Source organism: Periophthalmus magnuspinnatus, chromosome 13 (genome assembly GCF_009829125.3).
Source record: "Periophthalmus magnuspinnatus isolate fPerMag1 chromosome 13, fPerMag1.2.pri, whole genome shotgun sequence".
NCBI lineage: Eukaryota > Metazoa > Chordata > Actinopteri > Gobiiformes > Gobiidae > Periophthalmus > Periophthalmus magnuspinnatus.
Window position 1 is genome coordinate 10,462,471 of NC_047138.1, and position 22,576 is coordinate 10,485,046.

Genomic DNA, 22,576 nt, shown 5'->3' on the forward strand with positions numbered 1-22,576 from the left:
TCTCAACTCCTGTGTTTCTTCAGATATCAGCAAAAAATCATTTGCCCTCTTGCATGCAGTTTTTTCCATACTGAGAGGTCTTTACGTTCTCTGTCCTTCCTTCTACTTTTAATCCCAACCAGCATAAGTGCACATTTAAGGTAAAAAAAAAACAACCCAAACTTCTATTCTTTGCAGTGATATATAAATTTTATTCCAGGTGCCCTTTCAGACAACTAACTGAACTTATACCTAAGGCTAAATACTGTTCTGAGAGTCCTGTAGCTGGATGGAACTCTATTTTTAGTACATCAGTGGCACATGATCATTACTGGTATGTATCCTAGTTATGCAAAGGGTGACATGAGGGTAACAAATGGGAGAAAACGTGAGATTCAGGAAGTAGAAGTTTGAGGCCTCAAAGTGTCACCGGCAGAAAGGGCGTAGACATCAGGGGACCAGCACAATGGAGGGATGAGGTAGAAGAAAGTTCACATGGCCATCAAACTGATAAGAAAGTGTGGAGAATCAGGAGGCAATGCGCAAAGGGAAGTAGAGAGGAAGCACTGTTAGGGAAATCTACACTTGAATTTGACGCATACCAGCCATACACAAATACTGAAATTGTAGTCTTATTTCACAGCATGATTCAATTGGGAATAACAGTGCAGTGGGCTGTAACTGTTGCTCTGTGGACAAACTTATACAGCAGTTGAGCTATTTACCACCACTAGCACGGTGCCAGACATGATCACTGCACACTGACAGGAGCTGACAGAACGCAGACAGAGAGCTCCATGCTAAAAATATACACAGTGAACACTCCAAATAACACATAAAGTTGCACAGGAAAGTGAGAGACATAATGAGAATAATTGGGCTACTATCAACTATAATCTGGCAACACTCACCACTCTGGAGTCTACCTTGGAGTGCCCTTTATAGACTGCAAAAATAGCCTACATTTCTGGAAGCATCTGGGATAATATCAACAAATAGTGTCGTGCGTAATTCTCCTCATTCCAAAGGTCTCATGCAGCAGTTTAGCGCCACAAGTTTGGCACGGCATGTTGCAAGTTTTTCTTAAACTAAAACCTGAATTCTTGCATGGTCAATGAATGGCATAATCGGTCCACTTTTTCACTGACCTCCCCAGGTGTGAAAGAAGAGTAGAAGTCCAACGACGAGCAGAGAGCTGGTGTCCCGTGCAGCCATAGCGGTAGTGATGGTAGTCGTCGCTGGGGTCCCTGTGTCCGTGCGCCTGCCTGCCTGCCTGCTTGCCTGCCTGTCTGTCCTGGGTGTGCGAGGAGGGACTGTGAGAGTGGCCCTCCTGGAGAACTCAACGAGAGGAAGCGAGAGGGGGCGGTGAGGCAGAGCAGCGCGCACCATCAAATGATGCAAATCAGGGCAGAGCCGGGAGGTCGTGCACTGTAAAAACATCTCTTCAAGTCACAAAACGGGTAATGTTTAGGCTTTATATTTTCTCTCAAGTTACTTAAACAAAGGAAATATTGAGTTATTATAAAGAGATGAGCAGACCGCTGTTTGTTCGTGAAGAGCATGTGATTTAATTGATTTTTTTAAGTGCGCTAAAGGAGGAACTTGTGTGAAATGAACGGTAAGATGGAGGTCTAAACGTACTACTAAACTACTCTTATTTTTGCCTTGTTACCGCGGCTTTGTGATGTAATTTGTTAGTATATCCTACGTCCCATAAAACATAAAAATACATAATTAAATAAATAAAAACCGCGTGCGTAAAACAGTCACGGTTGAGTGGAGTTGCCCAAATACATTTTTGTCTTTTTACTTCAAAACCTAGTGACTATTTACAGCTAAGTTGCATGTGCTGTTAGACCTTGCTTCGTTTAATCTTCATCAGACCGTCATAAAATCCTAGATCTGACTCCTACATTATGTCTGATGCCAAATTTAACATGGACAAGATATCATGGGAGTAGAAAGTCTAAACAGTCCAAGTAAAAACACACTTACTGCCAGAAGATATATCAAGACATTAAAGTAGACTAAGGCAGTGGGAGGATTTAAACCCATTTGTCAGCACATATTTGAAATGGAAGTACAGCCTTTACCAAACTAGAACACAGCACACAACAGGAGATAGCAGACTTGGTGTAAACAGTTTGGAGATCCTTGGTAATTATAAGGCCATTGCCTGGCCATATGCCAGGAAAATGGCATATGCTATTAGTGTACAGGAGGGTCTGGGCATAGACTCACTGATGCTGATGCTGATGCTGATTGGTAGGGCTATCTTAAAAGCCACAGTGTTTTCCCACTTTGTTTCCAGTTGTGCAGTGTTAAATTTATAATCTACTGCCATCAAGTTGTCAAGGGTGAGTCTAACTACTGAATTAGGCCAAACTACTTAAAATTATGCATTCCACCTTTAGTCTTGATACGATTTTATCCCGTGTGAACATTTGCTGAGTCTAGCTCTTGGAGACAGATCAAAGGATGAGACATGCTCGAGCTTTAATATGTAACCTTTATTGGTGGAAACCCCTGTCTGCTGCAGAGCTCTGCCAAACCACTGACACAGGGCCACAAAGGAAGGACAAGGCAATAGAGAAATGACTGATATTCCCGGGTAATGACAGCTGGGTAGAAGTTATTCAGTTAGGTGGAGCTGGGAACTTTTGTGTGTGTGTGTGTGTGTGTGTCGGGGTGTGTCTGTGTGTGTGTGTGTGTTTTTGAGAGTGTGTGTGTGTTTGTGTTTGTGTGTGGGTCGGTGTGTGTCTGTGTGTGTGTGTGTGGGTGTGTGTGTGTGTGTGGGGGGGGGTGTGGGTGTTTGGGGGGGGGGGGGTCAAATGCCCGCATGGGAAAATATATGATCTTAAATTAGTCCCTGAACCTTATTGGACAACATTTCTTGAATTGATGTGGTTGAGGCAATAGTGTGGCAATATAGCTGCTGTAAATTACAATATTACCTTGCCATGCATGACACTACAACCACAAGTGAAGTAATTACAACAATATATTACCCTGGACTAAAACACTAAAATATTTCTACACAATTCAAACTTTTGTTGTATGGCATCTATGGAAAAGTATTACAGCTAATAAAGAGTAGAGGATTAACGTCACAGTATGTTACATGAGACAGCTGTTGATGGTAGTTCCCATATTATTTGTGATTGAAGTGAGAACCAAGACTGAAAAGTGCATATTTGTGTCCTTAAAACACCAATAATTTGTAAGAAACTGATCATAACATCTTATTTATTCTTAAATAACCTGTATCAGTATTATGGCACTGTAATATAGTGCAATATTTTTACTGAGTGCAATATTCAATATTTAATACAGTACAATATGTTTGACTGAGTGCAATATTTAATACAGTGCAATATGTTTGACCGAGTGCAATATTTAATACAGTGCAAAATTTTATACAGTGCAATATTTAACACAGTGCAATATTTATCACACTGCAATAGCTAATACAGTGCAATACATGATCAAGTGCAGTATGTGACTCTGCAGTATTTACTACCGGGTAATTGTAAATTTTGTTTGACTGAGAGTTGTAGTCTGGGGTGTTTTAATGTCTGACACTAGCACTTACTTATTTATTTTAGTTATACTGTGTTGTAAGTGTCCCATGTCTGTATTGGAGGGTGAGTTGTTTTTAATCTCGCTGTGCATGTGTATGGTGTTGTACATGTGTGTAGTGACAATAAATGTATTCTATTCTATTCTATTCTATTCTATTCTATTCTATTCTATTGTTTGAATAAAGTCCAAGCATACTGGACCAACAGTGGTTGGTGATCCAAATCCTTAAACTGGAGCTGTTGCCTGATATAGTATACATTTTGTGGATAGACTCAATATCCGATATTAGCATTTCCCTACTTGTAACTTCAACCAAATTTTAGCAAGCACAGGGAACATTGGTCTTCCTGAATCCTGATAGTAAAAAATGTTTCGCTGTTCTGACTGGCGTCTGCACTTGAGTGGACAGCTCCTGATGATGTTCAGCTATGTTCACTCTGATTCTGTGTTATTCTTTCCCTCCTTTTGCCTTCACACCAGATCTGCTGCTGGAGATATGAATGTTTGTGTGTTTCGATGGAAATAAGAGGTGAAAGCTGATAACACTTTTGCCGACTCAGTGATGCTGCTCTGCTTTGGCTGCTACAGTAATTGTCCCATATTGTCTAAAGCTCAACATAACTTCCTCTCTGGATTGCCTATATCACTATACAACCAGGCACAATTACAATTACAATTGTTTGACCCTAGACAATAAGCTTTACTCAAGAGCGTCAATGTTGCTAAGATGCCGTTCCGGTGACTGTATGCTTTGTGTGTGATTTTTCAAAGAGCCATCTATACAGCTATCTTACACTATGACTCACTGTTGGGGTGTTAAAACGCTATGTTGAGTGCATTCACTTCCTATAGGATGAAGTCCAATCCATATGGTTTGAGGTGATAGGAAGAAGTTACTGTTCCCAAACAACAACATTGTTAACTTAAGGTCAGTGAGTTATAGTCAAGTTCAGCACAGGCGTGGCTTGAGAAAATATTCAACATAACATGCATATAGAACATGTATCTGACAGCTTGACTTTGTCTGTGGATACAATGTGGAGAATGTCCACTCTTCACCTTTTTAATGTGACACTTCCTGCACAGAACATTTGGGAACACTGTGGCGATAAGTCTGAGAAAGAGGACTGAGTAAGGGGGGGGGGGGGGGGGGAATGCAAAAAATGTGATTCCAGCTTCTCATGGCTTTAAATAGAATGAGATGTAAAAGATTGAACATAAACATTCCACTTCTGGTTTATGGCTAGACTTTACTGGTTCATTTGGGATTTTCTGATGGTAGAAGTAAGTGTGCCAACTGGTTTCTTATGACCTGTACTATCTGACCAGGGTAATGGCGTAAGAGAAAGCCAGTGGAAGCAAAGATGCGAAAAGGAGTCATTCTTTCCGTGTCACTGTGGCCAGGCCAAGGAGCCAGTTGTTTAGGGGGTAAGTCTGTTGGACATGAGAGACCACCATTGTGTAGCAGGGGGCTTTGAGTGCGCTCTGGTATGGTGAGGGGGCTCAATGATGGGTGGGAGAGAAATTTGAATTTGTGCTAATCTCTGTCACAACCGCTCCTAATGCGACAAAGAGCTACTTTGATAACAACATGAGCTAAGATCTAAACATTCCCTCTCCATGGTGATTATATGTAATAGGACAATAATCACAATAAACAATAAATAAGTCATGGGGACATCATGGCAAAAGATCATAAAAACAAAAGATTAGTTGTATTTTTTGACTCATTATTTCCTCATGCAAAATGGCCTCATTGCAACATGGAAAAGCTACATATATTCTAGGAAGAAGGCAAATATGCCAGCAGAACAACAGTATTACTGTGCTACTGAAAAAAATGATCGTAACCAGGAGTAATGACTCAGGACTGCATCCTTTTGAGATTTGACAAAGGGCAGATATCATCAATGAGTCATAAAGCAGGAAGCTGCAAACTAATGGACATCCTGCAGATGCACAGACGTCATGAAGGTCCTGAGAAGAAAGCAGGAATCTCACTGAGGGGAAATTCCACACTGGTACTGACTATTTCAATGTATCGGCCACACCAAAAATAATATATTTTGACCAATGTGACCTTAGTCTCCCAGTGCATTGCAGAGGCAGCAGGTCACAATTAGTGAGTGAAATTCAAACTACTGCTCCGTGTCCTGACCAGCATCACTTCACCCAGTGGTCACTTACTGCAAAACACATGCAAATACTTTGTGATGAATGAAGAGTTTGGTTATAGTGGCTGTGGCAAAGATTCTGTGCAACAAGAAATAGGTCCTCTCCCAAACAACCAATCAAAATAAGTACCCTCATAAGCAACATTTATTTTCATGTTGCTACCTACAGTGTGTGCACAGAAAGGAAGGATTTGGTCATCTGGAAAACAAACAGAGGAAACTGTCCCACAAAGACACCAGAAGGAAGGTGGCTCTCCATAAAAGGAGAGGCTCTTCAAGCGGTTTGCAGAAAACAATGCCATGTGTAAGACCTTTTATAGTTTCTTGTACTGCTCCTGCCGATCCCCAAATGTATCATTGAATGCTGCACATTTTGACAAGCATCCAACACTTCAGAACAGGATATCCCAAGATCATATCTGTACATTTTCCTTTGTAACAAAATGTAGCTCCACAAATGGGACAAAATGAATCATAAGGCAAGGAAGGAAATACAGCTGTGCAATTCTGGATTCCAAAATTGTGTTTTATTGTTTTAAGACTACTGTGTAGGCTAATGGAAGATGAGACAAAAATAAACTGATGATGCCAATACCCTAGATGTGAATGTTGTCGTCTGTTGTTGTTATTATTATTATTATTGTGATGATGATGATGATGATGATGATGATTATTATTATTATTATTATTATTATTAGTAGTAGTAGTAGTAGTAGTAGTAGTAGTAGTAGTAGTAGTAGTAGTAGTAGTAGTAGTAGTAGTAGTAGTAGTAGTAGTAGTATTCGTTGTAGTATTAGTATTACTGTTGGATTTAATTTACAAATAAAACTATCCCAAACCACGCACTGTCCCAGCATGCAGCGGATGTGAGGTTGGATCAGCTGACATGACCGAAAACAAACATGGCGTCTTCAGTGGATGTATCGAGGTTTGTTTATGTATTATCTATTTCTTCCATATTATAGTTTTGGCTCACCCGCCAAAAAGCTTGTTATTATGACGATTACGCAGATCGGTTCGCATACGACCACAGTCGAACTCAAGGACGGACCGGAAGTTTGTGAGTTTATTTGAACACAAACATCCGCCTCGCTAACGTGTGCAGATAGCATGGAGCTACACTGACAGTTTCAGCGTTAGCTCGTTGTTTTAGGTGATGTATTCATAATTCTCGTCGCATCTATTGCGTCTCGACTAAGAACTGAAGACATCGGGCTGCCGTTCTCTGGAGAGACAGAAATGTAGTATTTTCCATGAAGCAAACCAGTCACCATGGACTTTGTCTAGGTGTGGAGATCCGATGGCTCTAAGCACAGATAAGCAGAACTTAACACTGTGATATGTTACAATGGGTTTGGTGAATCTGTTTTTTTCCACTGCCGCAAAATGTCTGGACGCCGTGTTTTTGCTTCTGGACCTGAATTTTGTGATCGTCCACAGCTTGGTGCGAACTGTCCTGGCTGTTATTTCCTTCATTAGCAGTATCCCCACTCTTCTTCTATACTTACTGCTGGAGACTTGTAATTACACCTCGCTATGCCTGCTGTCCATTGCAGAAGCCACTTCAGATATAGCCCACGGAACAGTGACTGTATTCGGGAGCTTGCCACTGGCAGTGGAGGGGCTCCTGGAGAGTCTAAAGATGGTGGGTTACCTGTCCATGCACATCCTGATCCGTGGGAAGGATCACCTTTGTCGGGGTCTGCTGTCTCTGCAAGAAGGATGTGGTATTGTCATCAGTCTGGTGGTTTACTTCACCAACACAGTGGTCAACTTTGTACTCATTGCCATTCAAAACCTATACCTGGGGGCTGTCAGTGTGCTACAGACTGTGTCCAGTCCACTGCACAAAGTAATGGAGCTCACACTTACCACTCTCACCTTTCTCTACAGCTGTCTAGCTGGGACCACAGCATTTTTATGGGAGCCCTTTAAAGTACTTTTAGATTTTTTCATCTCATTGGTCTATGTGTTCATCAAAATCTTTATGCTGAACATTTATGGCTTCCTGCTAACTGTTATTATAGCTGTGACTACGACTGCCTATTTGAACCCAGAGCTGAGGCGTCAGGCAGCTTCATGGTTTGTGGAATATATAAACTCTTTTCCTTTATTTCATAGACTGTGCCGATTTGTAGAATCTATTGGTACAAGTTTGCACACCGCCCAGTGGTATGTAAACGACACAGTGCAGCGACTACAAAGAATAGTGCACCATGTGTATGTTTTGGAGAGGCGACTGTGGCAGCAGGTGTCCCGACACAGTAGTCAGCTGCTGGATCTGAGAGCTCGGCGCCCTGATAGGGCGCACAGAGCAGGAGGTGATGGTATTGCTGGACAGGAAGAGGAAAGACGAGACCCACCTGATGGACGAGCTAATGAGAACACAAACCAGGGGCAGTCAGACTCAGCAGTGCCCTCCTCTAGCACACACAAAGCTCCAAACAAACACAGCAAAGACAAAGACTGTACACCTGAGGAAGATCTGTTAAAATTCCTTAAGGAACAGGAGGAGAGGAAGAAGTGTGTGATCTGCCAGGACTCTACCAAAACTGTGGTTCTGTTGCCCTGTCGGCACCTGTGTCTATGTAGAGACTGTACTAACATATTACTTGGACAACCCATCTATCAACAGAACTGCCCACTGTGCCGTCATATGATCCTCAATACTATGGATGTGTATTTGTAATTGTGGGGCTACTTTCCTTTAAAAAAAAGAAAAGTATACTTATTTTATGCCACTTGGAAATTGAACAAAAGGCCAATGATTGTTTGAATGTTTAAATGGTTGTGGTAATAGAGGCCTTAAGAAACTGTTGATGCTGTAATTAACAACCATTTTAAGTAAATTGGGCTTCTGTTTTTTGCAAATCCAAGCTGTGAAGGGGGAACAAAACAACGCTATATATGCAGTGCACAATAATTTTTGTACAGCAGTATTTTTAGTCTGTTATTGAGGTTTTTAAATACTTGTACCATTTGCTTCATTCTGTCAGGATTAAACCAGTTATAATTTTAAAAAGAAACATTGATTTTGTTGTCTGTCACCTCCAACTAAATGCAGTTATTTTTGTGCATTTGGCATAATTCGCTTTTCAATGAGAGGTATATTACGGTCACAGAATCTATAAAAGCTGCTTTTTCACCATTACTCTTGTGAGAAGGCCATTTGCAGTTTTAAGGGGACTATAACCAAACCAGGCCGAGTTTGTTATACATTTTAAGTTGGAAGTTTACATTGGACAACTACCAATATTATTCCATTATTGCTCATGTGAATTAGGTGATGTTGGATTTAAAGAAGTGTGCCATTAATTAAATTCATGCAAATATGTTGATCCACCTTTTTTTCATCTTATTTTTTATATTCATTTTCTATTTCTGTCTGTTATTTTGTAAATTAGTGCCAAAGGACAAATAATGGCAATGGGTCTTCCAAATGTTCCCTTTAAAGAGGCCAGACTGTTGTAACTAGAATTATTCAGGAATTCCTAAAATGCTGAAAGAATCTGAGAGCTGTTTGACATTAATATTGTACTGAAAATATGAATGTAAAGATTGTTTGACCTCTTAATAAACCATTCCAGCTGTAATTCTCATAAGCAGTTTTATATTATATTTACAGTCTATTCTTACATACTTATATACGTTTAATTACATTTCTTTGTAGCATTGACAATCTTAAGATGGAAAGAAACATTATTCAAGGTTATTTTTAATGTATGTAAATATATGATTTGTATTCATGGCAAAACACACAAATTGGTCAACTTTTGACCTGTGAGCCCAGGACATTTTTCTAACTTAATAGAGGAGAAGAGGTTTAATGTCAGGAGAGCCTTATACTCTAGGGCTCCTCTTCCTTTTAACCCAGTGCTCCAGGTCAGGAGCTGTGTGGGAAAATTGTCTATGGTTGGTCTAAACTTGTGTAACTCCATTTGTTTTAAGTTTTTTTCTTTGAGCATCTGTGACTTTCTATCAGCCCTCAGTGTTTGCTTTAATCTTGTCCTAGTGAGCAAGCTACAGGGTAAACATAGTTAGTCAACTGAAATGTACTTATAAACAGTAGTGGGCTGCAGCTGACCCCTAACCTCCCTTTGGGGATCTGGTGAAAGAGAAAAATTTCTTATGCATACATGCTATGAGGTCATGTTTCTATTTAAGTTTCATGGGAATACAAGTGACCACTTTTTACTGGTCAGTTTAGTTTAGGGAAAATACACTTGACAGCAAGTTTGTAACGTGTGATAGTGGACCACGCCACTAGTGGGGTGTAGAATTGCTATATACTATATTCAGCAAAGATTTAAGGTTAATATTATAGTTCAAGTCTGTTCCATAATGTAAACATGTTAATGTGGTTGGTCAGGACTCCATCTTGAAGGAAGCAGCTCAGGTCCATGTGCATGCAAACAGCCCATCACTAATTTTACTTTGGCTATGGCTATGGATAAGTAAATGAATTTGTCCGACTCACTGTGGATCCATAGTTCCCTGTACGCTGGTTTGCATTGCATGTGCTCAGCTGTCATACATTTGTTATGTGCAGATAGAGGAGGGGCTACACCTTATTGATCTGTTTATGTCTGTGCAAAGAGGGTTTCAATTCAGGATAGGCTGGGGTAAGGCATTTCACTTCATTCATGCTCCCCACCGCAAAGAAGACTGGTCTGCATTTTTTATTGTCCGTGGATTTCTTAAATTCCAAAGAAGCCCCAAACCTACTTCATTTGCAGACATTATAGTCCAGTGGTTGCAGCAGCTGTTATCAACGATCACTCCAAAATGGCAAAGTTTTGACAGTTTTGCGTACTAATACTAACGCACCACTGACATCTTCTGGAGGAGGTGTAGAGTAGCAGAAGGGATTTATGCATAGCCTGTTACATAGCCTGTGCTTATTTGTACATTGATGTTGCATAGAGTGCACAGGACATTTTACTGTTATCCTAGAAGACAACCTTATACAAGACTTGTCTACAATTACATTTGTTACACAGATAGACTCTGAAACGTCGACTACAGCGTTCTTTCTAATGGTCTAATACCAACCATATCCCGGCCGGTGATGTCACTGTCTGCCTGGTCATCACCCAGCAGCACCCATATGGGGAAAAGCTTACTGGCTGTGAACTAATGGGAATTGCATGTTGGCGAAAGTTGATTAAATCTGCAAAATATTCTATCTGTCCTAGAGGGAGGGGTGTTTTTTTTAGTAAAATGGTGAATGCACTAACAAGGAAATCACCCTGAGCTGTAATAAAGAAGATATGTGGTGACATCATGGAGAGTTCTTGTGGAACCAAGGTACATTTTTTCTTCTTTTTGCTAAATGTTATTGAATTATAATTTGCAATGTTTTGTGTTGTGGCTATATTAGGAAATGCATTCAGACACAGTTGAAAAGTTAAAGTAAGTCAAGTTAAAAGGCATTTTAAATGTCATAATCAGTTCATAACATGCTGTATCTACTAAATGAACCTAGCTTACTTTTGTTCATTTTATTTAAATTTCAGACAAAAAAAATCTTTGTTGGTTTAAAGTAAAAGGAAATAATGAACCTGAGGCATACCACAATATAATTTCAAGAAAGGTATCAAAGAAGACTGTAACTCATACTCTAAGTCACTATAACATTGTATCTTTTGTTTTTGTTTCCCTTTCAAAGGACACATCATGCAAAGACTGCCGAGTGTTTCCAGTCTGAGTAGATCAGGAATCCGCTGAAGGTGCTGTCAGTCTTGGAGCTGGTGTAGAAGCCATTGTACTCTCCCAGGGCCATCTGAACCCAGACCTGGTCTCCTGGCACAAGGTGCAGCAGGGACCCACCAGACAGAGATACAGGTTTGGGCCAGTTCCCATAAAACTGAAAGTAAGAGGCCACGGCATGTCCATTCTTCATCAAGTCAAACTGCAGGCTGGAGCGGTACACTGTGGCATGGACCGCAAAGTAGTAGACTCCAGGAACTTTACAGGTGAAGCGTCCTGTCTCTGCATTATAATCGTTCTGCTCATTGAGGGTAATCTTATCAAAACGCACAGTGTCTCCCACGCTGAGCGGCAGAGTGAGGCCTTCTGACAGTTTGGCACTGAACGCAGATTTGGGGGCAACAGCACATTCTCCAGGCTGGCCCCTCTCTCCCTTCTCCCCTGGGTCGCCCCTATCCCCTGTCAGGCCACGCTGTCCTGTCTCACCTAGGAATGTGATCAGTCAGTAGTCAGTATTCATGACACTTTTTTCTTTTACACAATATACCTTTTTATAGAGGCCATAAACTAGTTTACCTGTGCCACCCCTGTCGCCTTTTTCTCCCTTCTCTCCAGGTGCAGCATCCCTTCCGTCCCGCCCATCTCGTCCTGGCTGACCTGGACTTCCGTGGACCCCTGGGGATCCCGGGATACCAGGCTGTCCTACACACAGACTGGCTGGAATCTTATTGTCATCCAACTGGCCAGAAAGACACACTTGCAACATCAGCAGTAAGTAGACTGAAGGCTGTCCAAGAGTTGTCATTTCACTGTCACAACCTAGAGCGAGCAAACGTAATGTTCACATGTGACATTACTGAACATAACATAACTGATGGGCATGTATGGTAAAGTTTCTTTGCATGTGTTACCATGGTGAAGATCCCAGTAGCATTGTTTATGAGTATATTTGCTTATGTTGATGGAAAAATTGTGGAATTAATTGTCAGTTAATTGTTTATCAGCTGTATGCAGTATCACACCAGTGTTGGTAGTAACTAACACACATTTTATTTTGTCTTATCAGAGTAGACACAAATAAAATTCACTAAACTCACAGTAACCTTAAGTAAAATACACTAATGACATACCACTTAAAAAAAAACTCTATTAAAACTAAAACCAGCTCACTTCACGTGTTTACACTAAACAAGCACGGCTACTATAGAGAAGTAGATGTAGATTATCCTGTACAATTACACCCCCATTCACACTTTTATATTTATTTAAACAGCTTTCTATTCAAATTTACACTCTACCAATACTTTTCTTTGTTTGGTGGAATAATCCTGGAAAATGCTCATTTTCATTCTTCAGCTCTACTGTACAGATTCTGTATTTTGGATACAACAGTCAGTAATTACTGTAACAACGACAGCTGCAGGTCAAGGAAGAGTTATGGGATTTACTATTGACTTTGAGTTGAGTCTCTGCAAAATGCCTAACCAATAGTCTAACCAAGTCTTCTAAAACTAATCCAACTTTTAAGCTTTAGCCATTAAAACATTCAAAAGGGCAAAGAAGCATGAGGATGAAGGTTTCTAATGTTTATAAAAATCTATGAAAACATTTGTTTTTAAATTACTTACTTGCTCAGGGTGCAGAGGAAATTTGGAAAAAAGTGAACAAAATAATTCCAGTGAACACGTCCCTTTTCCAAACATTGAGCGAGACTGAAGAAAACTTAGGACATGGTAATGAAAACCCAATTAAAGCCTGAAGTGGGCGGAGGACAGAGGGGAGGAGAGAGGGAGGAGAATTTGGGGAAACATTTGCACAAAATATGACAAGATTGTGGTTTATGAGAAGAGGAGAAGAAGAGGAAGAAGTATAAATGTTTATCAGAGTAGACCATACTATACACGGGGTTTTGTTCCCAGTAGTTTAGTATGCAGTTCTCAGGAATTATATGATGTGTCCCAGACAGTGTTACTAAAGTCTTGGCTGCATTTCACAGTTTGACTCTGTGCCAGAATGAATCGTCACTCTCTTCACACTGACCATCAGGGACCACCAGGATCACGCTCTTCCCACGTTTTAATATCCAAGACTGGTGGAACTGAATATAGAGCAAAACTAGGCTTATATGAAGCTTCTACTGCAACCAACTTGATTATACAATGTGTTTTATAAAGTGCATTGGAAGTAGCACCTGTAATAAGGTTCTTAATGGTAGAACTAGTGTTTTGTTTTGCATAATATTGTAGTTGATGCTTTGAGGATGAGTGTTATTATGTTGAGTTTTTGTGCAGTAGTGGCAGTAAACAGTGAAAGTAGCCCAATGGTAGTGTGTGTAGCGTCACATCTGTTTGAGCTGTAAAACACCTTTTATGAGCCATGTGAGAGGAACACAGCTCTTTGAAACAGCAGATTCTAAACCCTGATTCATCAGGCTGAAGCGAAGACGGGGGTCTCCTAAAGTCCTCCCAGAGAAGCAGAGCAAGATTAGCTTCTGTCTGAATCAGCACATTTTGGATCTGCCATCATTTCCTGTCCAACTTGTCTTCAAAATAACCAAGCAAACAACAAGAAAGAGTAAAGAAGACATGTTTATTATTTAAACTATCACTTAAATAAAAAAGTGCATAGAAAATAAACATGATTAGAAACTTTTCTTTTTACATTTATGTACAACTTTGTTTCCTAATTATACATTCAACCAAGTAGTTTGTGGTTTATTTTCACCATGGTTGGTTTTCCTTCATTTTGTAAATGTGTATATTGAGAGAAATACTGTCAAAAACAGGAGAAATTATGACCATTCTATACTCATTATTATTATTACAGAGAGAAATATTGATAAGACAAAGGTATATTCAAGGCATAAGAAAAGAGCCTTTTCTGAGCGATTCCACTGCCTTCCACTGACTTCCAGTCCTGGACTGAAAACGTCTATGCACAACAAAGAAATTACAGGTACATGAAAAGGTCAATATCTCGGGGGGAAGATGCTGCCCGAAAATAAATAAATAAAATCTTTCATTATTAACTCAGCATTATGACTTTCTAATAAAACAGTACATTAATAAGTACAACTGAAGCTTAAGAGAGACACAAGAGGCTCCAAATAATAAAATGAATCTGGGTGGATGTTTTACAGCTATCGGAAAGGCTCCACAAAAATCAAATTGATACCACATCAATAAGCCCGCTAAACAGTCCCATTAAAACATACAATGGAAACAGAAAGAACATTCACTGACAATAACCAAGTGAGAGAAACCAAAATGGCTGGCCTCCAGAAGTTCACAACCACATTAATAACACTAACATTTCTCAACACAAATAAAGAAACCAAAGAGACACTGTAATGTCCAGCGCTGATGCGAAGACATTTACAGGCACTGGATATCAATATACAAAAGAATGATTTGTTGTATCTGAAACACAAACCTGTTAAATATTACACTGAGACATTGCTATTAACCATTATAGTCTGTTGTTTTGCTACTGTAACTAAGTTTTGTCTTTCCATTCCATATATTATATAGATACTAAAGTACAAGAAATGACTATGCATGTTTCCATATAATATTGTTGTATGTATTTATACTATAATTACAGAGAATGATGGGTCACTGATCTGGCACAGATAACATAACTAAAACCCTTCTTGTGTATATGTATGTGACAGTTTCTGTGAATGGATCCATCACATTAAATGCAAGTCCTAGATGGAGCCCTTGACGTTATGAAGCTATAGCATCATTGCTGAAAGAAGTCACTGAATTATAAATCCCTGTATGAACATCAAAACTGTAGTTCACCACTCTATTCTCTGTCAGTGTAGTGAAAACAAATGTATCATAGGTCAAATTATGCCCAGGTAAAATACATTCATGTCAGGCTTAAGCAGAACCCAGCCAACCAGTGGCAGTACAGCCCTGGTGGTGTGCGAATAGGAGAAGGGCTGCTGGAGTGGTCCCTGCTCTCACTACATGGCAGAAAAGAGTCAAGTGCACTTTTTCTGGAGCCTCAAACATGCCCTCTGCTGCTCACAGCGACCATACAGGCACAACTGATTACAAAACTGTTCTTGATGTGTCACACATTCTCCTGTTTGTGCCAGCTGACTGTTGGAGTGCTAATGACCTTTAGGTGATATGGGCATGAACAGCAAAGAACAGTCTGATCAGTTCTGCTTGTTTCAATACATCAGAAGACAATAATTATAACAAAAGAGGCTAATTCAAGAAGTCTTGAAAAGATGATCAATAGTGGTCACCAGTAAAGAGTGGTTTTATAAAGATGTGGAGAGGCTGGATGGTTATGACATTTTATATGTTGTAGCTTTCTGTCATTAAAGGCACCTGCTTAGTACTCACAACCAGGTCAGATCAAAATGCAAATATATTTGTTATATTATTTCCAACAGCTATTACCAATTCAAGTCTGGTGGTTCTGGATTATTGGCAAGTCGGATGTTTTTGCCTGGTGTTGGATTTTCCGTGTAATGTGGCATGAGAAGAATAAGGCTGGAGAGAGGAGATATCTGCTATGGATGAACAATCTGAGCTCTCTCAAGTGCATATAGATTCACACAACTGACACTGATGAAATAGCTCTGCCCTGACCCATGCACTGGAATAAAGAGTTCCTGGTGGACTGAACTCAGGACCAAGTCACAGACCAGCGTCAGTCTTTGGAATCAAAGAAAACATTCAGCCACAAATCAAACTGTAAACCACAAAAACAGAAAACATCACAACTGAAAAGGCAGCAAAAATACAAAACACAGACCAAGCATTAGTGTCTGTAAACCTCTATTTCCTAGAAAAATGGCAATAAAATAAATATGATTTCTTAAAAAATATAAATACCATTAAGTGCTATTCACTAGTGAGTGCTTTTAAGTCTTTTATAGAAAAATATACATTATGTACATTTTAAAAAGCAAGCATATTTCCCTGCCCATAATAAAAAAGACAGACAACGGGCAAAATTTTAAAAGACTCAACACTATACAAAACAAACAAAACAATATTTGTAGTAATATTTATCCCAAGAGGTGCATAAAGAAAATGGTTCAAATTCAAATTAAGGTCACAATGTTTGGTTCTCCTTGCGGCTGTTTTTGGAACACAATTTACTGAGCTTATATTTGTACCACAAAGTTTTATAAAAAAAACAAAAAAAAAACAAACATGCAACCTGCATTGATTCAATCTCTCCTGTACATTATACAAATCCCATTCTGGATCACAACTAGCATCATAAATATGTCTGCCCTAAACAAATCAGTAGAGTACTCCAGTCCATTGGCTGTCAGTCCACCAGAATCTCTAGCTGCCTTGCTTTGGAGGCCCAACTCTTCGCCCAAACTAAATCTACATAAACATGGCTACCTACCACATAGTTAGCCTAAAAGCAATTTAAATCAGGCATTCTGTTTTGAACAACTCCCTCAACCATCCATCATATGGCCTTTCCTTACTGCATCTCCAGCTCCTCTCTAAGCAGCGAGTACAAACTGTGTTACGCACAGATCTCTATTTACAGTGTTCAATGTACACTAATAAGCGCTTAATAAACACTTGCTGGGGAAGCCTCTGGTTGATATCTACAACTGTGAAGGCATCAGGGCACATTCAGACAGGGAAATGTGCATCAGTAACAGTTTAAAAAAAAAAGTGTCAAATTACTGTTCCGAGTCCCTTAAACAAATTGCACTTTGGTGTAAAATGGAACAAAGTTCTTTGATATCTTTTTCTTATATAATAATGTCCTGGCATTGGTGGACCACAGAATCTTGACATAAAAGCAATACATAGGAAAGTAAGGAGGATGGGCCAATGCAGAGTATCTGAAAGAACACCAAATTTAAATTTTGATATTGCAGTACAATTGAAGGCTTAAAACCATTTCCTTTCTGTAATTGGTTAAATCCCTTTTCCAGACCATACAATAACAAATGAGGCACAACATGTTGAAAATCTCTACAAATGGCCCCTCCTCCAAAATGGCCCTTGAAGTTGTAACCAACCAGCCAATCCCAGGATCTCAGCAGGAGTCTCCCAGAGGCCCTCTTTAGTTGAGAAATTTGCGGCACTTCTTTGCGCCACAGTTGCAGGGCAGCTTGTTGCTGGCATCCTCAATAGGAAACTTGTAGTCGTAGGTGAGCTCCTCCCCACAGAAGATACGGCGAAGGGCAAAGATGACTATGTGCTTCTGGCCATCCACAGTAATGACGCGAGAATAGCAGTTGGGCTCACACGAGTGGTTAATGAACCGTGCAGCATTGCCATGGACTGTGGCATCTACAACCTCATAATCATCGATGCGAAACATGTAACAGCCAATCCCCTAAAATGCATATTTACATATATACACACATTATATGAACATCTGTTATAAAAGACTTTAGTTGTACAAATATTCAGATTCTCACCTTTCCATCATAATATTTCTCTCTTTTGTCTGTGAGAACAGAACGAATGACATTCCCGGAATATTCTATGACCATCTCCCCAGCATCAATAGTTTTCTTGCAAAACAGACCACGGCCATGAATTGGAGACCTGGGGGAAAACAATGAACCTGAATGAATGTGTATTCTTCTATACTCTCCATATTCATGTCTATACCAAACAAACCAAACCAACAAGCTCACCTGTAGACTCCCACAGTTTCCTTACAAGTGGCCTTAAGCTGTTTGAACCTCACAGCCAGTGGTAACTCCATGGATGCACGCCTACATCAACAGTACATGAAACAGCAAGATGAGTAAACTAACCAAAGATAAAAGCATGTCAGACTTTACAGGTTATATTTAGTGGTAATCAGTTTGGTGTTAACCTGGCAACTCTGAGCTGCCCCTCTTCTTCATCTTCTTCCTGTGGCTGGTACTCAGGAGGCTGGCGGTGTTTTGAGGCCAAGAAGTTAAAGACATCGAATATAGACCTCCTGGAAGCAAAAACATCAGAAGTTCAAATGTAGTAAATATGTCTGGTAACTTGCACGCGTAGGTATAGGATGAATATATTTTCCCCATATAAATAGCATAATGGTATATTATCACGGATACACTCAAGGATGAAAAATGTCATAAACAACTGACTATGTCCTTTAGTCCACACAGTGCGCTGTATTTTCTATGTATGAGAGATTCAGACCTGTTGTGGATTTCAGCTCTGGCTGAGCCATGTGGGTTGACTGGAGGATCATCAGACTCTTCAGCCTTGTGGAAACGGAAACGGTAGCTACGACAATGTCTGGAGCCAGACAACTGCTCTAACAAGAAAACCACTGCCTCATGAACAACACCTAGCATCCGTAGAGCATTCACACCTGGGGGGTAGACAGTTTGTGAGAAAAATATGATTGTTATGCTAAATTAATATATAAATTTAAATAAGACATTTCACCATCAAAGGAGAGTTCTTTAAGACGTGCATTGGATCTAGCCTCTTGCACCTTATCTGTCAGGGACTTCCAAGCCTCTGCAAAGAGACAGCTCTGTCACCATTTTATAGAAGGGCGCTGTTCTTGAAATAATTTTTATGATCACAAAGTGAATATTTTACTGGAGTGGCCTCTCTTACCTTCAATACTCTCACAGCGAATGTGGAAGCCATCTTCACTGGAGATTTCAAAGATGATGCCCTTCTTCGGCTTGCTGTCAAGAACAGTATCCTTGGTGTTGTCCTCCTGACCAGGTAGTGATGGCACAATAATAGACCCTGTCCTTTTGGCATGTGAGGCTTTGTCTTTGCCCAGTATTTTTCCAGGACTTTCGGATGTCTTCTTTTTACTGTACACAATAATGTTTCAAATAGTATAAGTATTATTACTATTCAGTGCAAAACTAAATGAGCGGTAAAACTTACCCCTGATGACTTGTCTTGTCTGTAGGTTTGCCAGTGTCCATTGGTTCTGGGGAACATGGTCCTTTAGAACTGCTCAAAAAGAAAAAAGACAAAAGCATATAATGTTACAAATTAATTTACATCAAATCTACAGTGTTAGAGAGAATAGCACATTTTTGGTCAGAATAAGTGACCTTAGTAAGCGATCTATAAGACATTAATAAGCATTAGTTATATACTTAATAAGCCATTAACCCACTTTAGCTGAGGGACATCATTATAAACAAAACAGTTTTCATATGTTATTGCTCACATCACATGTGAGTAAATGCATTCATACTCATTAAATCTCTGTTATAAGGACTTTTATGAATCAACGTAACCACTAAATCACTTTGTAATTAAATAACAGACACATATTTTGATAGTGGTGTATTAGCAGTTAGTAGTATTTTTACAAATACCTTCAAACATTAACGTCTAACAAAAACAATATTAATTCCCTGTAAATAGTTCAAGGCACCTTATTTTAAAGCTACACAGATTTTTTTTTTTAGGGAATTGAAAACAATTTATAACTTACAACTTATTTTGTTGAAATACCAGAAAAAAGTTGAATATATCAATATAGTTATAATGTAACAGTTAGTCGGTAAGCTGTAGCTTGTCAATGTAGATGGACGGCAGATCTATAAATCCTACAAATTAGGTTTTTAAATGCCATATTTTTACCTTGAATTTGAGGAAACTTTCACTGGAGGGTTGTTGTGATGCTCCTGATAGGTCTTATGTTTCTTTCCTCCGAAAACTTCAGGATTTTGCATACTCCTCTTGTTTTTTGCCTTAGCTTTTTCCCCTCCTGTCACTGTTACCATGGTGCTGGGGTTACTTTGCTTCTGTTCATAGGATCTGGAAATGGGGGTAGTTCTGCTGCTCTGCGAAGGTGACAGTGTTTGTGTGCGAGTAAAAACGCCCAACACCTGTCCTTTGGTGGGGTTGAAATGGGTGGCTGTCCCATGACCTAAACTAACCGTATTCTGACTGGATTCCAGTGTCTGAGTTTTGTTGATAGATTGTGAAAGTAATTGGACATTACTACCCTCCGTTTCTCCTTGGCTCACAGGTATGCTGATGTTCTGTTGAGAGGGCAAGACACAGATGCTGCTAGCTATAGATGTTTGAACCGGGGAACCAAGCTGGGACATTAAGGGGGCTCCTGCAGGCTGAAGGACGACAGGCTGTTCTGACAAGCCCAAACCATGTGGGCCCGCCTTAAAACAGGAGGGTTACTTATTGGCCCTGTAATGTCAGTGGAGCTCAGGACAGGAGTAGACAAAGAGACTGACCCTGGTCCAAGTACTCCACTAGGGGGCACTGACACAACATTTAACACAGACTGACTCGGGTTGAGACTGGACATTGTACATGGTAGAAGGTGGGCAGAAGTATCATGCCCTAAAATCCCAGGTGAAGTAGGAGGAAGTCTCTGCTGTAGAAGACTAGTGGGATCCAGATACATCACCCCACCAGATTTAGGGCGTTTAATTATGTTAGGAACTTTGCGTTGAGATGTTGAAAGAGTATTCAGTTCAACAAGACCAGCAGGTTGGCCTGGGATGCTGGTAATCTGTGAGGATGAGAAGTTGATGAGAGTCATGTTTGGAGGAGCTGCCTCAGAGCGGGCCAGAGAAGGCTGACTCCTCGATCGAGGAGGCTTTTTGCTTTTTCTTGGCTGGAGGCGGGAAATTGGTCTTTTCTTCCCATGAGCAGAAGGGAGAATAGATGAAGAGGTTAGTGTAGAAGGACTGGAAACTATAGTAAGGTTTGGGCCAAATTCATGTGGTCGACCAGCCTCTGAAACTAGAATCTGGGATTGATCTTGGGGCTGCGAGGACAACCCAATAAGCAATCCTGAGGTGGTACTGGGGATTCCTGTTGGGAACCCTGTCTGTCCGGGTCCTGTGAAAGTGTGAATCTGAGAAGGATGAGCGACTGTGCTAAGAACCTTTCCTGTAGTAGGAAATATTTGCTGAGTTGGAGTTAGACTAGTATTCAGACCTGTTGTCAATGTCATGGAACTCAGCACTGCTGACGAGCTGGTATCCATAACTCCTGTAGCACTTATCTTTTGAGTAACGCCATTTGGCACAGTTTGAAGAACATATAATGGCTGAAACTGTTGATTAACTACAATAAGCTTGTCAGGGCCTGTCTTGATGACTGCGGGGCTGGTAACTTGGGGCGGTCCTGCCACAGTAACTGGGCAAGGGCTGCCCGCTGTTGGGAGATATTTCTGATTCTGCAGTGGGATAGATGGAGAACTTGGTAAACTTGGAGTTCCAGCAGCCCGGGGAACATCAGGGTTCACAGTAGATTCTACTGCCTGGCCAATGGCAGGACTCGGAATAAACTGCTCTGGGGTCATGTGACCTTCAGTCACTTGATTATCTCGATTTCCCAAAGCAGTAGCGTCATGTTGATTTTCTGCTCTTTTCTTGTTGCTAGTTTTACCTCCACTGATTGAGCCTGAGTCAGGGGTTAAGCTCAGCATGCTGCGGTCTGAGGTGTCTGTGATAAGACTGCCAGCTGTGTGGTTCTGATTGGTGCTTACAGTTGGACTGCGAGTGGTGAGGACAGAGAGGTCAGAGGGCAGCTCAAGAGGCAGGTATGGCTCCTCCACAGACATGGAGTTATTTACACTGCTCTCCACTCCACCTCCGCTCTCAGAACTGGACATGGGCTGTGAGAAGTCCTCAAAGAGAATCTCTTTGCGTCTGTTGACGTCTACACCAACATAGCCCTCATCAAGTAGTAGTTCTGATGAGGAAGACTCAGCCTGTGTGTTTAGAACAAACTCCATGATGTCAGAGGGTAAAATGTTACCACAGTCATCACTGTTGTTGTTGTCCGAGTCAGACTTAAGCAGGTCCGTGCTGAGAGACAGCTGGGCATCAAGAGGATCCTGTCCCTGGCTCTGCGCCTGAGACTTTCCTCCAAGAGGAAGGCAGTTTTCCTTCTGATGCTTCCTGCCCTCTCGTGTGTTTGCTCCCCCTGCACATGCGCTATTGTCAGAATCCTTGTTAGAATGGTGCGAGTCCATTTTCTCAGAGTGCCTCTCTCTGGTCCTTCTCTTGGGGGTGTTTTTATGAGGAGTGGAGGTGGCTGTAGTGCTTGTTGTGCTGGTGGTGCAAATGCTTGTGTCACTCTCTGAACCATCATCAACACCATCCAGCTGACCAATATGCTGCTGTCCCAAGGACCTGAAAAACACAATAAATTGTCATTAGT

General features: G+C 40.6%; 4 protein-coding genes across 6 annotated transcripts in view; 1 reads left to right on the top strand and 3 right to left on the bottom strand.

The window, feature by feature from the left end:
• Nucleotides 1-22,576, bottom strand: part of mcamb (melanoma cell adhesion molecule b) — a 74,350-nt gene that overhangs the window by 32,175 nt on the left and 19,599 nt on the right. Inside the window, exon 2 of one of the 3 annotated variants that reach the window (XM_055226167.1) lies at nt 1,128-1,255. In XM_055226167.1, coding sequence (XP_055082142.1) covers nt 1,128-1,194 — 67 coding nt within the window. In that variant the 5' untranslated portion in view covers nt 1,195-1,255. Of the gene's footprint in view, nt 1-1,127; nt 1,360-22,576 lie in introns of those variants that run through there. The other 2 variants (XM_055226168.1, XM_033976716.2) reach the window with 2 other exon arrangements.
• On the top strand, nt 6,625-9,341 carry rnf26 (ring finger protein 26). Its single transcript, XM_033976714.2, has one exon. The coding sequence runs from the start codon at nt 7,084-7,086 to the stop codon at nt 8,422-8,424; it is 1,341 nt and encodes a 446-aa protein (XP_033832605.1). The 5' UTR covers nt 6,625-7,083; the 3' UTR covers nt 8,425-9,341.
• On the bottom strand, nt 11,272-13,173 carry c1qtnf5 (C1q and TNF related 5). Its single transcript, XM_033976715.2, has 3 exons — nt 13,073-13,173; nt 12,021-12,263; nt 11,272-11,930 (listed from the first exon to the last, which is right to left on the bottom strand). The coding sequence occupies exons 2-3, from the start codon at nt 12,247-12,249 to the stop codon at nt 11,410-11,412; spliced, it is 750 nt and encodes a 249-aa protein (XP_033832606.1). The 5' UTR covers nt 12,250-12,263; nt 13,073-13,173; the 3' UTR covers nt 11,272-11,409.
• kmt2a (lysine (K)-specific methyltransferase 2A) overlaps nt 14,015-22,576 on the bottom strand; it is a 28,161-nt gene continuing 19,599 nt past the window's right edge. The window contains 10 exon segments of the mRNA XM_055226166.1: nt 14,015-17,786; nt 17,872-18,001; nt 18,094-18,174; nt 18,279-18,386; nt 18,596-18,770; nt 18,848-18,922; nt 19,025-19,233; nt 19,310-19,378; nt 20,021-20,571; nt 20,574-22,548. Coding sequence (XP_055082141.1) covers nt 17,511-17,786; nt 17,872-18,001; nt 18,094-18,174; nt 18,279-18,386; nt 18,596-18,770; nt 18,848-18,922; nt 19,025-19,233; nt 19,310-19,378; nt 20,021-20,571; nt 20,574-22,548 — 3,649 coding nt within the window. The 3' untranslated portion in view covers nt 14,015-17,510.